Source organism: Peromyscus maniculatus, chromosome 7 (assembly GCF_049852395.1).
Source record: "Peromyscus maniculatus bairdii isolate BWxNUB_F1_BW_parent chromosome 7, HU_Pman_BW_mat_3.1, whole genome shotgun sequence".
Lineage (NCBI taxonomy): Eukaryota > Metazoa > Chordata > Mammalia > Rodentia > Cricetidae > Peromyscus > Peromyscus maniculatus.
The window spans coordinates 41,018,429-41,038,105 of NC_134858.1; the positions used below are offsets into that span (position 1 = coordinate 41,018,429).

The 19,677-nt window shown below is 41.2% G+C and overlaps 1 protein-coding gene across 3 annotated transcripts in view; it reads right to left on the minus strand.

Moving 5' to 3' along the window:
- Cbl (Cbl proto-oncogene) overlaps positions 1 to 19,677 on the minus strand; it is an 84,388-nt gene that overhangs the window by 16,065 nt on the left and 48,646 nt on the right. For all 3 annotated transcript variants that reach the window (XM_076576079.1, XM_076576080.1, XM_076576081.1), the window contains 7 exons: positions 7,954 to 8,100; positions 5,862 to 6,018; positions 4,521 to 4,642; positions 3,838 to 3,975; positions 2,206 to 2,293; positions 1,331 to 1,462; positions 673 to 876 (listed from right to left, as the gene is read on the minus strand). In XM_076576079.1, coding sequence (XP_076432194.1) covers positions 673 to 876; positions 1,331 to 1,462; positions 2,206 to 2,293; positions 3,838 to 3,975; positions 4,521 to 4,642; positions 5,862 to 6,018; positions 7,954 to 8,100 — 988 coding nt within the window. The remainder of the gene's footprint in view (positions 1 to 672; positions 877 to 1,330; positions 1,463 to 2,205; positions 2,294 to 3,837; positions 3,976 to 4,520; positions 4,643 to 5,861; positions 6,019 to 7,953; positions 8,101 to 19,677) is intronic.

The window sequence follows — 19,677 nt, forward strand, 5'->3', positions numbered from 1 at the left end:
GAAGATGCTTGAGACCATGGTTTACTTGGTATTGACAGATGCAAATTGAAAACTAGAGAAATAATTATTTTAGGAAAAATAGGAAGTTGTAAGAAAAAAAATCACTTTATACAACAAATACACAAACACACACACACACTCCCTCGGATCAATGATGTGGCTCAGAGGTAGCAGTCAAGAGCCTAGAGCTCAAGTTCAAGGTAGAGCTCAGAAAAAGAAACAAAACAAAGAACAAAAAGTGACAGCTAACCAGGGTGTGAAGAACCAGGCAATCTCATGTTTTTATATACCTTTATGATAAGATTTTAGGGGAGGAAGGGGGGCAAATCTTAGTATCTTCTAAAAGTTAATATATAAACTGAGAGTCATAAAGAATAAAATAACAAGAAAACACTCCTCACCTGCCATTTAGTGAAGAAATGAAATACTACTGTCTTTATAGAATTCTTATGCACCTCCTCCCTTAATCCTTAGTTCTAACAAAGGTTTTGTTTGTTTGTTTTTAAAGAAAGCTCAAAGCGTAGCCCTGACTTCCATGATGATGATCTACAAGCTATAAACCCTTTCTTCTCCAAGTTGCTTTTGGTCAGTGTTTTATCACAATAATAGAAATGCTGACCAAGACATCTAACACCAAGCTGTATCTCCAATGTCCCCAAATTCTAGTCTTACCTTGGCACCTGCCAACTCCTTCATCATGAAGAGAGAGTCATCAGCTCGTTCATCATCATCATCATCATAATTTGGGGAGGCAGCTCCTTCTGCTCCTTGCCTTAACAGACTGCCACTGCCTCTGGGGTCAAATGGGTCCACCACGATGGGCTCAGTACCTTTGATTTCACATCGGCAAAAAGGACAGCCCTGACCTTCTGATTCCTGCAGAAGAAACAGATAAGAGGAACAGACATTTCTGAAAGAATTTAACATACTCATCTACTAGTAAATACAGTTCCCAGAAATAAAAGTAGAACTAACAAAGACTATAACTCAGAGGTAGTGTGTGCTTAGCAGGCCCTGGACTCATTCCTCAGTGCCCAGAAGAAGAGAGAAAAAAGGAGAAGTTAGGCATCATGGCCCACCCTTGTAATGCCTGCATGTGGGAGGTCAAAGCAGAAGTTACAGAAATTTGAGGTCATTTTCCAAAACTGATTTGGAGGCCAGCAGTTGTTAAACATCCAAAGGGGAGAAAGCAAGCAACTAAGAGGGAGAAGAAGATTTAAAAAAAACAATCAAACTTACCCCACCCTTTCTATCTATAAAGTACATATAATATAATACCTGATTCTCAGAGTAATCACTCAGAAAAAAACAAGGGTTTGGATATCCATACCTGCCATGATGTAAGGCAGGATGTACACATGAGGTGTCCACAGGGCTCAATCTTCACATCCTTATCATTTTCAGCACATATTTTACATAGTTGAAATGTGGAGCCCATCTCACAGTATAATTCATATTGTTCCTTTAATGAAAAAAATTGAGAGATAATATGTTGAATGAATGATACATGAAACATGAAAACCAAAAGACCGTCAAATTTACTCAAATAGAAATGTCACAATAGGTGCTGAAGGAGATGGCTCCACCAGTAGAAAAACTGCTTGTTATATAAGCATAAGGACCTGAATTCAGATCTCCAGTACCACCTAAAAGCCAGATGTGGTGATACACATCTATAACCCTAGTGCTGGGGGAACAGAGACAGACGGATCCCAGGGGCTTGATGCCCAGCCACCCAAGCCAATCAGTAAGCTCCAGGTTCAATAGAGACTCTATCTCAAAAAACAAAATGCAAAATAACTAAAAGATACCCAATGTTGACTTTAGTTGGGCCTCCACATGCACATGCAACACAACACCACACACACACACACACACACACACACACACACACACACACACACTCACTAATCTAATCGATGGTTTAAAATCTAACTGTTGCAGCCGGGCGGTGGTGGCACACGCCTTTCATCCCAGCACTCGGAGGTAGAGCCAGGCGGATCTCTGTGAGTTCGAGGCCAGCCTGGACTACCAAGTAAGTTCCAGGAAAGACACAAAGCTACACAGAGAAACCCTGTCTCGGGGAAAGGAAAACAAAACAAAACAAAACAAAACTAACTTGCAATACTTAGTCTATATATTGAGTTCTGAGAGTAAACCAAAAGCTTGGTTCCAGTTATAATATAGTTATAAAACAAAACTCACCTGGGTTACTTTGATATGATCTTGGGGAGTTGGTTCACATAAACCTGTCAGGTCAGGATTTTGATTTCGTCCGTCAGGAAATAAATAGCTAAAAAGAGATTAATAATTCTTGGGGTTTCAACTAGGTCAAACTAAAACAGACAAATGAGATCTACGACATCTTAAAAACAAGTAACAAGGGGCTGAAGAGATGGCTCTTTCGTTAAGAGTACTGCCTGCTTTTCCATAGGACCCAGGGTTTTTTGTTGTTGTTTGCTTTTGTTTTTTATTTTGAGACAGGGTAGATCAGGCTGTCCTGGAACTCAAGAGACCTACTTTCCTCTGCCTCCACAGTGTTGGTGATTAAAGGTCTGCACCCACTACAGCAAAGAGGATCCAGGTTTGATTACTAGCACTCACTTGGAGGCTCACAACTGTCTGTAACTCGTTTCAAGATTCTGGTGCCCTCTTCTGGTCACCTCAAGCAACAGGCACACAAGTGGTGCCTACAGAGGCATGCAGGCAGGCAAAACACTCACACATAAACACAGGTAACAAGCCATGTGTGGTGGTGCACACCTATAATCCCAGCACTCGAGAAGCAGAAGCAGGCAGGTATCTGTGAATTGGAGGCCAGCCTGGCTGACAAAGTGAGTTTTAGGCCAGCTAGCCAGTGCTACCTGGTGAGACTGTTTGAAAAATCAAAACAAAATCCCCAAGCAACTACCACCTTGGCTTGCATGCTGTATCAAAACAGGTAGCTGATGGGTCATAATCTGTCAACCCCTATCTTCAATGAATGGTCATGAGGTATAAATATTGTTTTCGATTGCTGAGGGAGGGCCTTTTATGTAGCCCAGGCTGGCCTCAAACTCATGATTCTCTTAGTCCAGTGCTGGGATCATGCCCTGCCCTACATTTGCTTTTGACTAAACACTTTATACAGACCCCAATTTACAAGTGGAGGAAGCAAATGAAGCCACTGAGATCATCTACCAGTGGATTCTAGCGCCAGACTGCTCAGATGTTAGGAGTAGCACCTCTTCTTGCCTCAATGTAGATGCGGAGATGATACGTAATGGAAAAATGTATTTTCCTATAACTTTAGAACACAGTTGCTTTTCTGATACCCACTCAACAGTACTTTCAGTGTTTACCGACTGAAAATGAATCTGAATTCCCAAATAAATGGTAATTCAGGAATAAGAACTTAGCCATAAATATTAGCATACATCACAAAAGCCCAAGGCCTAAAGAAAAGAACTACTGACTCAGACTAAAACTAGGTTGAAGATCACTGAGGTCTGCTGTCATTGGAACATCTAATCACCCTCACATTAACTAGTTAAATAAGCAGCAGAATGTCCTGATCCTTGCATAGCTTTTTATTCTAATTTGGCTTTAAACCTAAGCTATTTGGAAAAAGAGAAAGTTTATTTGTGATAATAACTAAAACAACAAAGAAAGCCAGTCTCACTTAGGGAACCCTGAAAAAGAACAAAGCTCAACCTCAAGACAGGGCAAGGTAGCATATTAACACATTCCTGAAATTTTAGTCTGTAGAGAAAACCTGCAATAGAAGCCATTAATGAAGAGGCACTGGTGTCCCCAGTTCCTAGATGCTAAGAGACAACAGAAAGCAGTGATACTCACAAGCCTTCCCTGAAGCCATCAATCAGTGCTTGGAAGAGTGGTTTATTGTGTGGGATTGTCTGCAGAATGTTCCCATCAGCAGTAACGTACCCGATAGCCCACTGACCCAGACGAGTACAGCTCAGCCGGAAGATGTAACTGAGGACAGAGATTACCAGAAGTTTCAATATATATGCTGGTATCAGATAGAGGGCAACATAGAGACAAAATAAAAAAGACCATTGTGAATAACTTCTTTAGGGGGAAAGATGAATATGAATAAAAACAAAATATATACGAGTAAAAAAACTCTTTTTTTTTTTGGTATGGTAACTTGAAAAGAATTTCAAGTAACTTTTTCAAGGGACTGGGGCATAGCTTACAGCTTATATGGGGAATGAATACTTAGTATGCCTTCAGGCCTGGGTTCAATCTCCAGCTCCTCTAATGATTCCAGAACAGAAGCAAAATACATCTAGACTTCATTGCTCTATTTATTGGAGATAGGGTTTTGCTATATTTTTCAGCTCCTGCATATTAGGACTCTCATTCTAAATTGGCTTAGAAATATTTACTAAATCACAGGAGTTGATTAAATCAATCTCATCCCCAAATCTGGGCCACTGGGAAACCAATAAAAGATGATGCTCCTTCAACTCTAACAAAATTCAGGAGAACAAACCTCTTTGACTCAAGGTACTGACCTGCCAGGTTTGTGTATGAACTTCTGGAGCCGTGCTTTTACTTCATCATATGTCAGGAAAGCCATGTAACCAGGGTGAGTTACAGCAAGGCTGTTCCAATTTCTGAGCAAAGAGGACCAGGGCTAAAGAAATAGAAGACCAATCATATTTGGTTCAGACATACAACCAGCCTTAGAACGATGAAGAACAAAAGAAAAACTTCAACTCTAAATTATAAATTCTGCTTGTCACAAATTCTCTATTGTCATTCTTTGGGAAGACAAATTTGTTTGAGAGTACAAATTTTGAGAGCTAAGAATACAAGCTGCCTTGTATAGGGAGACAACTACACATACATAATTGCTCAGCAGCTCTTACCCATATAAAGGTCAAACAATGACAAAACCCAGAAAAACAGAATAGGGCCTATATGTGTAATTATTAAGCTCTTAATGAATGTTTATTCAAGCTGGCACATACACACACTGAAGTACCAATGCATGTTAGGACTAACAATCTAGAATGGAATAGGAAGTCAGGGATGGTGGCACATACTGTAATCCCAATACTTTGGGGGCAGAAAAAGCAGGTGGATCAGGAGTTCAAGGCTAGCAAACATGAGTCCACCCTAGGCTACATAAAATTTTGTTTTCAAAAGAACAAGTTGTCAACACACATCAAAGGAATAAAAGAAAACAGCTTAGGATCTTTCTAACCCCAGACCCATTTCTAGTCTCAGGAATGTCTTTCCCTGTCTTTCTTAATAAACGGTCTCTATTTCTCCCACTCCCACAATTCTAAAATTAATAGTAATATTTGTGAGTTAATTTTAATCTTTTGCTTACAAGTTTCTAAAATGAATCAAAATACTTTTATATTGTATTTTTTTATTTTATGTCTAGGAGTAGTTTATTTGCAAGTATATATGCACAGTACATGCATGTGTGATGCCTACAGGTCAGGACAGGGCATTAGATCACCTAGAGCCAAGATTATAGATAGTTGCAAGTCATCATGGGAACTGAACCTGGGTCCTCTGTAAGAGCAGCAAGTGCTGTTAACTGTTAAGCCATCTCTCCAGCCCTGAATTAAAATTCTCTTGTGACATCCAAAATCCTTAACGTTACTTTTTTTTTCTCTAGTTCAGGCAGGGCCTTATCCTAGATATGCTTGCTTCTAACTCACCCTGTAGCCTAGGCTGGCCTTGAACTCAGTGATCACCCTGTCTCAACACCCTAAGTGGTAGAATTGTAATTGCAAGCCACCATATTCAATTTTACCTTTTTTTTTTTTTTTTTTTTTTTTTAAGCTTTCTCTTCAGAAAAAATAGAACCAGGTTAGTCAATGACTTTAGAATCCTACCTGAAACAGTCGTGTAAAGATATCAAATTCAAAAACGGAAATATAATCATTGCAGGTCAGATCAATAGTGGACTTCAGAGCCATGGCCTCCAGCCCAGAACTGATGGGATGGACTTCATGAAGGGCCTGTCGAAAGCTCTTCCAAGGAACTATTGTCCTGGGGTAGAGTGGGGTGAGAGAAGGCACAATGAGATAACAGGCGACTGCAGATACTACCATCGCTGAGGAAAGGCTACCGAGCCCCAGGAAGCTCTCAATATTAAAAGCACTTCTCTCACAAAAGCCAAGTTATATGTAGACTAAGAACAGAAAGAAGGAAATAAGGGATATGTTTGTTACCTTCCTAATGAATAACAGAGATGATTTTCTACAATTCTCTGCCCCAAAATGTCACATATTAATCCCTTTCTCATCTTTCTACAGGCATTTGTTCTATCCTAGAAGCACAGAAGGAAGATGAGGTTATAACTTCTTTTAAAAACAGGGTTTTACCATGTAGACCCTGGTTAGCCTTGAACTTTCCATCTTCTTCCTCAGCCTCACTATACTGAGATAAGAGGTACAGACCACTACACCATATTTTTCTTTGGAGATGGCATCTCACTATGTAGGCTGGTCTGGAACTCATAGAGTTCCACATGTCCCTGCTGGGACAACTGGCTTTGAACTAAACTTTGAAAACCACAATCAGGAAGCAGTGGTGGTGCAGCCTTTAATCCCAGCACTGGGAGGCAGAGGCAGGCGGATCTCTGGCTAGTCCGAGTTCCAGGACAGCCAGAGCTGTTACACAGAGAAACCCTGTCTCGAAAAAACAAAAACAAAAACAAAAACAAAAAAAAAAAATGGAAAAAAGAAAAGAAAGAAGAAAAAAATCACAATCAGTCCATATTTATGTAATATAATTTTATTTTTATTTTTGAGGTGCTAGGAATTTAACCAGGACCTAAAGCATGTCATATAAGCAGTATAATTTCCGTGAATCTAGCTCAAACATTAGTGTTTTTTGTTTACTGGGGGGTGGGGGGTGGGTGGGTGCTGTTTGTTTGCTTGTTTTTTGAGAGAAAAAAAAAAGTGGGCCAAGAACTTCTGTATTATTGCCTGGCCTCAAAGTCCTGCCTCTGCTTCCTAAGTGCTGGAATTATAGGTGTGCACTACCACGCCTGACTAAGCATTAGCATCTTTTTTTATTAGTATACTTTTTTCACTGCTAGGGACTATAAACAGTATCTGGATCATTCTAAGCAAGCAATGTATTGCACTATAACTCATGTCCTGGAACTCCTAACCAGCACTCAGAAGGCAGAGGCAGGCGGATCTGTGTAGCCCTGACTGTCCTGGAACTCACTCTGTAGACCAGGCTGGCCTCGAACTCAGAGATCCACCCACCTGCCTCTGCCTCCAGAGTGCTGGGACTAAAGGTGTACGCCACTCCCGCCCAGCAGCTTTTCCATGTTTTAAATATTTTTATTTATTTTGTCTTTTGAGAGGGTCTCATGTTGCCTAGGCTAGTTAATTCTTATCTTCCTGCTTTCTTCTCCCTAGTGCTGGGATTATAGCCATGAACCACCATTCCTGGCTTTAAAAAAAAAAAAATTTTAGCTGGGTGTGTCAGTGCACGTCTTTAATCCCAGCACTTGGCAGGCTAAGACAAGTGGATCTCTGTGAGTTCCATGACAGCTAGGTCTACAAAATGAGTTTCAGAACAGCTTTTCTATTACACAGAGAAGCCCTGTCTTGAAAAACGAAAATAATAATAACAACACTAAAAAATTTTTTTTTAAAAAGAATTTTAAAAAAGGTTATAGCTATTCCTGTTGGTGGTGCGTGTTTATGTGTGAACGCAGAGTGCAAGTGCCATGGTGCACATGTAAATATGGAGGAAAACTTTGTGGAATCAGTGCTCTCTTTCCATCTTTACACAGGTTCCAGGAACCAAACTCAGGTCGTCAGGTTTGTGTGGCAAGCACTTTACCTGCTGAGCCATCTTGCTGACTCACTGTGTTTTAAATACGGCACGATTTAAAATTCTAAACAAGTATCTCCTAACATAAGCTTACTTTTCTATAGTTAGGTTCATCATTTAGAGACTTACTTTTCCCCAAAAGCTTTTCTCCAAAATTCTGCAGCATCTGCTTTAGTAATCCGAAAAGTGTCTCCTTGGAAGAGTCCACTTGGGAAGATGCCTTTCAGTTCTGCCAGCATGTGGCTGAAGATCAGGGATAGTTTGGTTAGGTTTCGCCTACAAATGATCAAAATACAATAATTAAAACAGACATTACTGGTTGTTTTGTTTTTTTAAAGACAGGGTTTCTTTGTGTAGTAGCTCTGGCTGTCCTGAGCTCCCTGTACAGACCAGGCTGGCTTCAAACTCACAGAGATCTGCCTGCCTCTGCCTCCCAAGAACTGGGACTAAAGGCATGCACCACCACTGTCCGGCAAATTACTATATTTTAAGTGCACTGATTTCACCATACAAAGTAGTTTAACATGAACATGAGAATAAATTTATAATTTCTGGTCAATAAACTATAAAAAGTATGGCAAACTCTGAGAGGAAGGAATGAGTTACTGACAAAGCTACCGTTCTTTATGTAAAGCAGGGAGGGCTTCAGGAATTATTTTGCTCAAGCAACAAATGAAAGATGAAAATCTAACGTATCCCATCTCTCTCTCCATTCAAATAAATGTCGTATAGTAAAAAAGAAAAACCCCAAAGTCAAATATTTGAGTTTAAGCTAACAGGAACAAATTTACTTTAGGATGACAGATAAGAGAATGCACCAAATGCAAGAACTTCTCAGTCACAACCACACAATCACAAAAGAAAGGCAGTGTCAGAATGTTGGATTACTGCTCTGCAGAAACCTTCTTTAAATAAAGAAGAGATATATATAGAGAGAAAGAGATACATACATACCTAAGGTAATTCATCCAAGATGAAAGCATTGTCAATAATAACCATTTAAATGTCCAGATCTAATAAATATTTTTACTAAATCAGACTTGGTGAAAACTGTACTAAAATTTCTAAATTTTATTAAACCACTACTTTTTATCAAAAATGAAATGTTGCTGGGCGGTGGTGGTGGTGGTGGTGGTGGTGGTGGTGGTGGTGGTGGTGGTGGTGGTGGTGGTGGTGGTGGTGGTGCATGCCTTTAATCCCAGCACTGTGGGGGCAGAGCCAGGCGGATCTCTGTGAGTTCAAGGCCATCCTGGGCTACCAAGTGAGTTCCAGGAAAGGTGCAAAGCTATGCAGAGAAACCCTGTCTCGAAAAACAAAAACAAAACAAAACAAAGTAAATAAATAAATAAATAAATAGATAAATAAATAAAATAAATCTTTAAAAAAAATGAAATGTTAACATCCAAAGCAAATATGTACATATACTACACTTTTCTTAACAATCAATTAACTTTGTCCTAGTAATCTCTACTCAATGGATGTGAATATAAATATGCACCACAGTACCTATTTTTAACACAGGTGATGCCTCTCATTTGATCAGAATGTCCTCATTATCTTTAATATCAGCACCACACAGAACAGGACCTAGATGTTTTAGATACTATTAAATACCAAACCAACTACCAATTCGACGTATTTCCCTTCCTAACAATTTTCTATTTATGTACTCAAAACTCTATATTCTTGTTACAACTGAACTGACTACAAAATCTCAAACCATGATTAATTACCGATGTCCTATTAAAAGCATCTTTAAGACTTCGTCTGTTGTACTAGAGGGTCACCATCAGGTGCCTTTTGTCCTTCCAAGGTGAAATAAATGCAGCACAACTCAACTCTGACTGCTGCAGGGACATTTCTTCCTTGCACCATTAGATCATCTGATTACTGCTGCTTAGGTCTTCCACTATGACCAAAGTAGAAACTAAAGCCAGGATTAAAAACTCATCATACCCAGCCACATAACCTTTGACCTACAATTTGTGACTACAAGACATGCTAGAATAAAGATGGTGCAGAAATTGTGGGAGTGGCCAACCAATGACTGGTCCAGCCTGAGTCCCATGCCACAAGAGGGAGCCCATCCCTGACACTGCTTGGAGCACCAGCCCAGAGACCTAGGATAGAACCAAATACAACTGACTGGCAAAAAAAAAAAAAAAAAAAAAGCCAAACTAATGATGCCTAATGATATTCTGCTATACTCATAGACTGCTGCCTAGTCCAATTGTCATCAGAGAGGCTTCATCCAGCAATAGACGGAAATGCCAAGCATTAGCAGATGCTGTGGAAGAGAGGGAGGAAGGATTGTAGGAGCCAGAGCAGTCAAGGACATCACAAGAAAGTCCACAGACTCAACTAACTTGGGCTCATAAGGTTCACAGAGACTGAACCAGGGAGCCTACATGGGACTGACCTAGGCCCTCTGCATATATGTTACAGTTGTGTAGCTTGGTCTACTAACAGTGGGAGCAGGGGAGGGGTTGTCTCTGACTTTTGTGTGTGTGTGTTTTAAGGAAGGGTTTCACTGTGTAGCTTACCTGTCCTGGAACTCACTCTGTAGACCAGGCTGGCCTGATCTCACAGAGATCCGCCTGCTTCTGCCTTCTGAGTGCTGGGATTAAAAGTATGCACCACCACTACCACCTAGCTCTGTCTCTGACTCCATTGCTGGCTTTTGGGACCTATTCCTCATACTGGGTTGCTTCATCCAGCCTTAACATGAAGGGAGGTACCACATCTTTTTTTTTTAAATGCCTTTATTGGCTTTTTTTTTTTTAACTTTATTTTATGTGCATTGGTGTGAAGGTGTCAGATTTCCTGGAACTGGAGTTACAGACAATTATGAGCTGCCATGTGGATGATGGGAAATTGAACCCAGGTCCTCTAGAAGAGTAGCCAGTGCTCTTACCACTGAGCCCTCTCACCCACCCACCCCTTTTTTGAGGTGCTTAGTCTCACTACAACTTGATATGCCATGTTTGGTTGATATCTATGGGAGACCTGCCCTTTCCTGAATAGAAATGGAGGAGGAGGCAGGCAGAAGGGAGGTTGGGGGAGGCACTAGGAGGAGAGGAGGGAGAGGAAACGGTGGTCAGGTTGTAAAATAATAATAATCATCATCATTAAAAAAATAACTCATCATCGGGATGGCTATCACTCACTAGTACAGGACTGCCTCAACTAGAGACCCTGGGTTCAATTCAGGGTTGGGAGAAGATTATATCCTAAGTAGTACACGAAACATAATTTAGCAGGGAACTAAACTGCCTAACAGGAACCTGAACCAAGTATTATAGAATGCTATGTTAAATATTAACTTGTGAAGACAGGGAGCACCTATTATTTCCTAATATATACCAAACCATTGAAAACTTATGATGTATAAAGGGCACTGTACAGGGCAGGCAACAAGATGGCTCAGTGGGTAAAAACACTTGCTGCCAAGCCTGACAACCTGAGTTCCATATCCCATGTGGTAAAGAATAGAATGACTTCTGCAAGTTGTCCTATGACCTCCATACTTGTGCAGTGACTACAAATATAATAAAAGAAATTTTTGTTTGTTTGTTTGGTTTTTCGAGACAGGGTTTCTTTGTGTAGTTTTGGTGCCTGTCCTGGATCTTGCTCTGTAGACCAGGCTGGCCTCAAATTCACAGAGATCCAACTGCCTCTGCCTCCCAAGTGCTAGGATTAAAGGTTCGCCACTGCCACCGGGCATAAAAGAATTTAAAAAAAAAATGTGCTTAACATAGAGGCAGGAGATCCTAGAGAGTGAATGACTCAGTGGTTAAGAGCACTGGCTTCAGGGCTGGAGAGATGGCTCAAAGGTTAAGAGCACTGACTGCTCTTCCAGAGGTCCTGAGTTCAATTCCCAGCAACCACATGGTGGCTCACAACCACCTATAATGAGATCTGGTGCTCTCTTCTGGCCTACAGGGACACATGCAAGCAGAACGCGTATACATAATAAATAAATAAATCTTTAAAAAAAAAAGAAAAGAAAAGAAAAAAGAGCCGGGCGGTGGTGGCGCACGCCTTTAATCCCAGCACTCAGGAGGCAGAGGCAGGCGGATCTCTGTGAGTTTGAGGCCAGCCTGGGCTACCAAGTGAGTTCCAGGAAAGGCGCAAAGCTACACAGAGAAACCCTGTCTCGAAAAACAAACAAACAAACAAACAAAAAAGCACTGGCTTCAAGTTCATTGGTTGGCCACTCCCATAAATTCTGAGCCACCACTGCCCCAGCACATCTTGCGGGCCCGCAGGACAGGTTGTAGGTTAAAGGTTTTGTGGCTGGGTTGGTGTCCCAGGCCCAGCACTGGTCTAACTTGATGCCCACACCACAAGAGGGAGCCTATGTCCTACACTGCCTGGATAGCCCAGAGACCTAGGCTATACTCAAACACAACGGGCCAAAAAAAGTCAATGAAATAAGTCCTAATGATATTCTACTACACTTATAGATTGGTGCCTAACCCAATAGTCATCAGAGAGGCTACCTCAAGCAGCTGAAGGAAACAGACACAGAGACCCAGAGCTAAACATTAGGCAGAGCTCAGGAAAACCCATGAAAGGAGAGTCAGTGGGGTGGACAACACTAGGAGAACAGGGCCCACAGAATCAACTAAGCAGAGCTCACAGGGGCTCACAGAGACTGAAGCAGCAATCACAGAGCCTGCACAGGTCTGCACTAGGTCCTCTGCAGATAAGTTATGGTTGTTTAGCTTGGGGTTTTTGTGGGACTCCTAACAGTGGGAGTAGGGATGTCACTGACTCTTGTCTGCTCTTAAGACTCTTTTCTTCCTACTGGAGTTGCCTCATCCAGCCTTGATGAGGTAAACCCTAGTCTTATTGCATCTTGTTATGCTGTGTTCTATGCTTAGTCTTAATGCATGAGATGCATTAAGGGTTGACATCCCTGGGAGGCCTGCTCTTTTCTGAAGGGAAACAGAGATCAGTTATCTGGGGGAGATGGAGGTGGGGGGGGGACTAGGAGGGGTGGAGGGAAGGGAAACTGTAGTGGAGATATATTGTAAGAGAGAAGAAAACCCAGGTTCAGTTCCTAGCACCCAAACATGACAGCTAACAACTGTCTAACTCCAGTTTCAGTGGACGCTATATCCTTTTCTGGCTTCCATAGGTACCAGGCAAACATGTGGTGAATACTTATATGTGCAGGCAAAACACACACATTAAAAAAAGAGATCTTTGCCGGGCGGTGGTGGCACATGCCTTTAATCCCAGCACTAGGGAGGCAGAGCCAGGTGGATCTCTGTGAGTTTGAGGCCAGCCTGGGCTACCAAGTGAGTTCCAGGAGAGGCGCAAAGCTACACAGAGAAACCCTGTCTCGAAAAACAAAACAAAACAAAACAAAAAAAAAAAAAAAAAAAAAAAAAACAAGAGAGAGAGAGATCTTTAAAATTGTGGGTTTTTTTTTTTTGGGGGGGGGGGGCGGTTGAGACAGGGTTTCTCTGTGTAGTTTTGGTGCCTGCCCTGGATCTCATTCCATAGAGCAGGCTGGCCTTGAACTCACAGAGATCCACCTGGCTCTGCCTCCCGAGTGCTAAAATTGTGTTTTAAAAAGTATACAGGAGTACACAAGTAGGTTATATGCAAATCTTTAGCCATCTTATACATCTGCAGATGTGAGTATCAACTGGAGTCCTGGAACCAATCCTCCACCATATTGAGGGGTAACTGTCTATCATACTTTGAAGTTACAGCAGAGTGTCTGTATCTCACTTCTTTCTAAAAACAAAACTTGATTCCCCAGGCTGTCCTCTCTTGGTTCCGCCCATTTCTGTTCTTTCACTTTTGTTCCAAACCCGTTGAGATATCTCCCAAGTATTTGCTCTTTGCTGTTTTCCATTCTCTATAGTTCCTTTTCTCTTCCTCTGTAATACCAGCACTTCAAAAACTACCCTGACTACAGCAGGAGAGATGGCTAAGCAGTTAGGAGCACATCTGCTCTCACAGAGAACAGGAGCTTGAATCCCAACATCACACCGGGCAGTTTACAATCACCTGTGATTCCCCTTCGAGGAAATTCTCTAGCAAATCCAATGCTTCTAGCCCCCACAGGCACTGGCACTCATACTCATGTGTACACACACACACACACACACACACACACACACACACACACACACACACACACACACATATCTTGGGCTTCCATAGCTTTCTAATTGTTCACCAACAAAAGCACTTGAAAACACCACCATCAGAATTAACGTTCATTCTCAAACTGGCTCTTTCTTCATAACCCTATTCTATATTTAATGATGGAAACTCTTACTTCCCACAAATTACAATTTTTTGGCTTCTTTTATTTCCTTTAGTCTCATATTTGATTTGTCGAGTTTGAATACAATGTGTTATCAATTCTCCTTTGAACTGTACTGTTATTCTAATACAAATCCCTTACTACTTTAGTTCTATGCAGGTTCAATCTTACTTTACAAAAAAATTCATTTTTATTTAATTTAAACAAATTGTGTGTGTGTGTGTGTGTGTGTGTGTGTGTGTGTGTGTGTGTGTGGTTTTCAAGACAGGGTTTCTCTGTGTAGTGTCCTGGAACTTTCTCTGTAGACTAGGCTGGGTTAGGGTTAGGGTTCGGGCAGAGATCGGCCTGCCTCTGACTCCAGAGTGCTAGGATAAAAGGCAAGTGCTACAATGCCAAGTTTCATTTTTATTTTATTTTTTAAAAATTATGTATAGGCTGTTCAACAAAGGTGGTCTCAAAGGCCTCTCTAAATGGTGACCTTTAAGTTGAACCTGAGGGAAGATAAAGACTCTTATCATGTGGTATTTTCTGCTCTCTAAATATTTTCCCACTAAAAATCTACCAGGTATAATGCTATGTGGAATAAGAAACAAAACTACATGCCAAAATAATAATGGACAGAAAGCTTTTATAAATCTATGAAGCAAGCCACAAGAAAAAGGAAAGCTATTGACTGCAAGGATGTAATGGCACCAGCTACCTAAGATGAGTTCAAAGTGCTGACTGAAATAGTTACTGAAAATCAATCTAAGACATTTTCCTACTCAAAGAAACAGCTCCTCTCCCCCAAGCCAGCAGACATTTCTTAAAACCACCAGATGTGCACCACAATCATCTCTCAAGAGGAAACAGTAAGTCTCTAAAAACCCATGGGTCAGAGTTTTCTAAGAGAGCTGAGTCGGAATTGTGCCCAGGAACACTTCAAGGCTCTGGACTTATGATTCAGTGTCTGCAGTGTTATTAGCAGAATCTGTCTTCAGATGGAAACAGACCAATGAAGCACGATGGCTTATTTGAGTGCATGGCTAGGTAGGCAGTATTTGTCAAAGTCCTGTCAGCAGTTATCAGTTCCCACACTCTAGTGTCCTCCAAAGACCAATGGAGAACACAACCACTCCATCTTTTGCAATGTGCTGAAGACGGAACTTTTCGTTGTAAACTCCCAACAGCTGCAAGAAGCACAGGTCTTTCTGTAACAGTATTAGAGGAAGGTTATTCTGTACTTCTTTTAGCTCTAACCACCCACATCTAAGGAACTGCAAACTGACTTTATAGCCTCCAACTTCCCCTTCCCTTCTCACAACTTCCCCATATCAGCTGCTGATTCTATGTGCAAAATCAGTTTTGTTTTTCAGTGCTAGCGATCAAACGCCAGGGCCTTGTTTCTCCAGGGGGAGCACCCTGCTGCTGAACTACATGCCCAATCCAGTATCACTAGTTTTTGCAGGGGTGGTGGTAGTTGTGAGACAAGGTCTTGCCTGGCTGGTCAGGTATTCACTATGTAGTATAAGTTGGTCCTTTTGTTTTGTTTCAAGACAGGGTCTCTCTACATAGCCCTGGCTATCCTGGAACTTACTATGCAGACCAGGCTGTCCTGGAACACAGAGATCCACCTGGCAGCAAGCACCACCACTCAGGCAGGCCTTAAATGCACAGCAACCCTCATGCCTCAGCCTCCCAAATGCTGTGATTAAAGACCTACCATGCCAGCTTCAGTCTTCTTTAAAAAGTCAAGATTAATCTGTCTCAGCACTAGGGCGGCAGATACAGGTTCTGTCTCTCCCAGATCTCTATGAGTTCGAGGCCAGCCTGATCTACATAGTAAGTTCCAGGCCAGCCAAGGCTACACACCAAGACTCTGTCTCAAAACAAAACAAAATTAAAAACAAATGAACCAAAAAAAAAAAAAAAACCCATTATGATTATTTGATTATTATTTGTATTCTGCCTACTTTAAGTCTGAAGTCACAATTATACTGTATATAATTTCATCAAATAAGGAACTAAGATTTTTACACTGCTAATAATACAAAAGTACATTAAAAGATTACATGGGTTATTATAGTTCCTGTTTTATCTTTGAAAATAAAAATACAGGGCAGGGGAGATTGTTCAGCAGGTTAAGAGCATTTATCCTGCAAGCATGAGGACCTGAGTTCAAATCCCCTGATCCCATGTAAAAAAATGGACATGATAATACAGAGTTCTAACACTAGCACTGTGGGAAGAGCAGAGACAGGAAGTTTGCTGGCCACCAGCCTCACTCGAGGCTCAGTGAGAAGTCTGTCTCAAGGGATATACAGGGTAGAGAATGCTAAAAGTAGGCACTCCTCAGAGAGTGTGCTGGGCTGGCATAGTGGTGCACACCTTTAATCCCAGCACTCAGGAGACAGAGGCAAGTGGATCTCTGAGTTTGAGGCCAGCCAGGTCTACACAGAGAAACTCTGTTCTGAAAAACCAAAAAAGGTAAAAATAAATAAGTAGTGAATAGGCAGAGAAGCAGGTGGATCTCTGTGAGTTCAAGACCTGCCAGGGTAAGACCCTGCCCCCTCCCCCAAAAAAAGAATGAGTAGTAACACTCTTGTGTTAGTGAGAATGTCTCATCCCTCTGAAATGCTATAATGTTCAAGAAGAAAAAGATGGCTGAGAGATAAGCATTAAGAGATGGAGATCCACATGCCTTTAATCCCAGCACTTGGGAGGCAGAGGCAGGCGGATCTTTGTGAGTTTGAGGCCGGCCTGGTCTACAGAGTGAGATCCAGGACAGCCAGAGCTGTTATACAGAAAAACCCTGTCTCAAAAAAACCAGAGAGAGAGACACACACACAGAGAGAGACACAGAGACAGAGACAGAGAGAGGGAGAGAGAGATATCTTCCACAGAAAGTAATGTGATGACGTCTAAGCAGGACAGTCACAGAGTCAAGGTTACAGTGCTGTGAAACTCCTTTGGTAGTGATAAATTTCCAACTGACAAGATCTTGTTTATAGTAACAGTCAAGAAGACCAGGGTCGAAATGTATTTCCTGTCCTATTAATATGCAGTGTACTCAGGCAATTATTGAACCTCTGTGGGTCTCTACGATTATCGAATGGGTTCAGAGGAAGCACAAACAGTCCCATCTATAAAAAGGTATGGATTTCTGCTACTCCATTCAATGTTCAAAGTGGGAAAAATATCTCAACTTGAGCAGTTTTAATTTCCTAAGACTGGAGAGGAAACACAAAAGATCACCAGTGCTTATACTTGTATGTCTGAGGACTAGAAGCTATATCAAGAAATGATGATGTAGGGTTGGGGAGATGAGCAGAGGATAAAGCACTTTCTGTGTAACAGCAAGGACCTGAGGTTAAAACCCCAGAGCCCACAAAAAGCTGAGCATAGTTGTACTTATTTGTAATCTCAGTGCTCCTACACAAGAAGGGGGAAGGGACAGGAGAATTCCTAGAGGCTCCAGGCCAGTAGTGGCAAAAACAGAGACCCTGTCTCAAATAAGTAGAAGGTAAGGACAGACCTCCATGCCTATGCAATGGCACATACATATACACATGCAACACACACACAATATTATTTGTAAAAGTATATTTTCTTTTTGCCTGTCAACAATGCAAATGAACTAAAGTCTTATGTTATTTACATAAATAACTAGTTACATGGAGCCTAACCAAGGCCAGAGAAATGAATCTAATCTGTTAAAGTACTGTTATCTATACTAAGGATTTGCTAAATCTGAGAACCAAGAAAGTAGCATGCTTAAAGAATTTTACAATTTCTAAAGAAATAACAGATTCATTTAAAAAAAAAAAAAATCAGCCGGGCGGTGGTGGCGGCGGCGGCGCACGCCTTTAATCCCAGCACTCGGGAGGCAGAGCCAGGCGGATCTCTGTGAGTTCGAGGCTAGCCTGGTCTCCAAAGTGAGTTCCAGGAAAGGCACAAAGCTACACTGAGAAACCCTGTCTCGAAAAAACAAAAAAACAAAAACAAAAACAAAAAAAAAAAATCACCCTGGGCATTAAATTCATCCCAAAATGATTCAAAAATTTAAAGAGGTTTAATTTATTTTTAAAGAAAAGCTTTTATTTTTAAAAGCAGTAGTTTGGGCTGGTAAGCTAACTCAACAGGTAAAGAAAGGTACTTCCCTCCAAGCCTGATGACCAAGTTCCATCCCTGGGACCCACATAGTGGAGGGAGAGAATCAACTCCGGAAGGTTGTCCCCTAACCTACACTCAGCATCACACTAGCATGGCACTAGCAACCACATACAGACACATAAAAAGTAAGTAAGTAAAATGTAGTTTAAAAAAATTAAATTTAAAAAGCAGTAATTTAGTCAGTTGTGGTAGAACATGTTTTTAAACCCAACACTCAAGAGGCAAAGGCAGGTGGATCTTTGTGAGTTCAAGGACAGCCTGGTCTACAATAGTGGGTCACAGGCTAGCCAGAGCTACACAGTGAGACCCTATCTATAAGTAAATAAGTAAATAAATAAAACCAAACAAATAAATATGGTAATTTAGTTCATTGTAGATCATTGTATAGTGGCTGTAAAACTCTTTCAAAATTTTTGTAACTAGCAGGTGTGGTGGCTTTACTCCCTAGCTGAGGCTAGGAAGGGTTATATAGCAAGACCCTCAACAAACAAACAAAAAACCAAGGGGTTGAAGAGAAGGCTCAGTGGCTAAGAGTACTTGCTGCTCTTGCAGTTCACAGGACCCATATGGTAGCTATCAATCATCTATAACCCCAACTCCAGGGGATGCAACAACCTCTTCTCATTTCCATGGGGACCGGATACATGTGGTGCACTTACATACATGCTGGTAAAATACTAATAAATATAAATAAAAATAAATAAATCTTTTCTTAAAAGATAGAAGAAAAGTATCCTCAAATAAAAAACAAGAATCTGTCTAATTGGGGCCAGAAAGATGGCTCAGCAGATACTTGTTGCCAAACATAATGCCCTGGGTCACATGGTGGAGAGACCTGACTTCCAAAATTGTCTCTAACTTGCCACATGGTTGTGGCAAGCATTTGCCCCCCCCAACACAAAATAAATAAATGTAAATTTTAAAAAACCTTTATACTTGGAAGCTTTCATTAACAAAATATTATGGGAAACTTGCAATATTTCCAACATCAATTTAGATAGAAAGCCACCTTAACAATATAGGCTGGAGACCCACTTAGGTATTTAAAAGTGAAGTGACCAATGCCTGTAAGTACTTCATATACTCGGACTATTTCAAGTGATAACTAGTTCTTCCATTGGTTAAATTCCAAAACCTTTATAGACAACACTAGTGTCATCTAAGAATGCTCAGTTGAGAACACTGAGGAGACAGTCGTAACAGCATCTTCCACTCAGCACAGTTACCAACTTTAAAAATAGATACCACAGAACTTCTTTCCACAGGAAGTCAATGAAGTACCGCTTAACTCTTATCTACCAAAGTTGTTCTTTTAAAAGAGAGAGCCTGGAGTCATAGCACACATTTGTTATCTCCCCCCCCCCCACTCCAGCACTTGCTAAGACAGGGGGATCTCTACTTCAAAAGCAGTA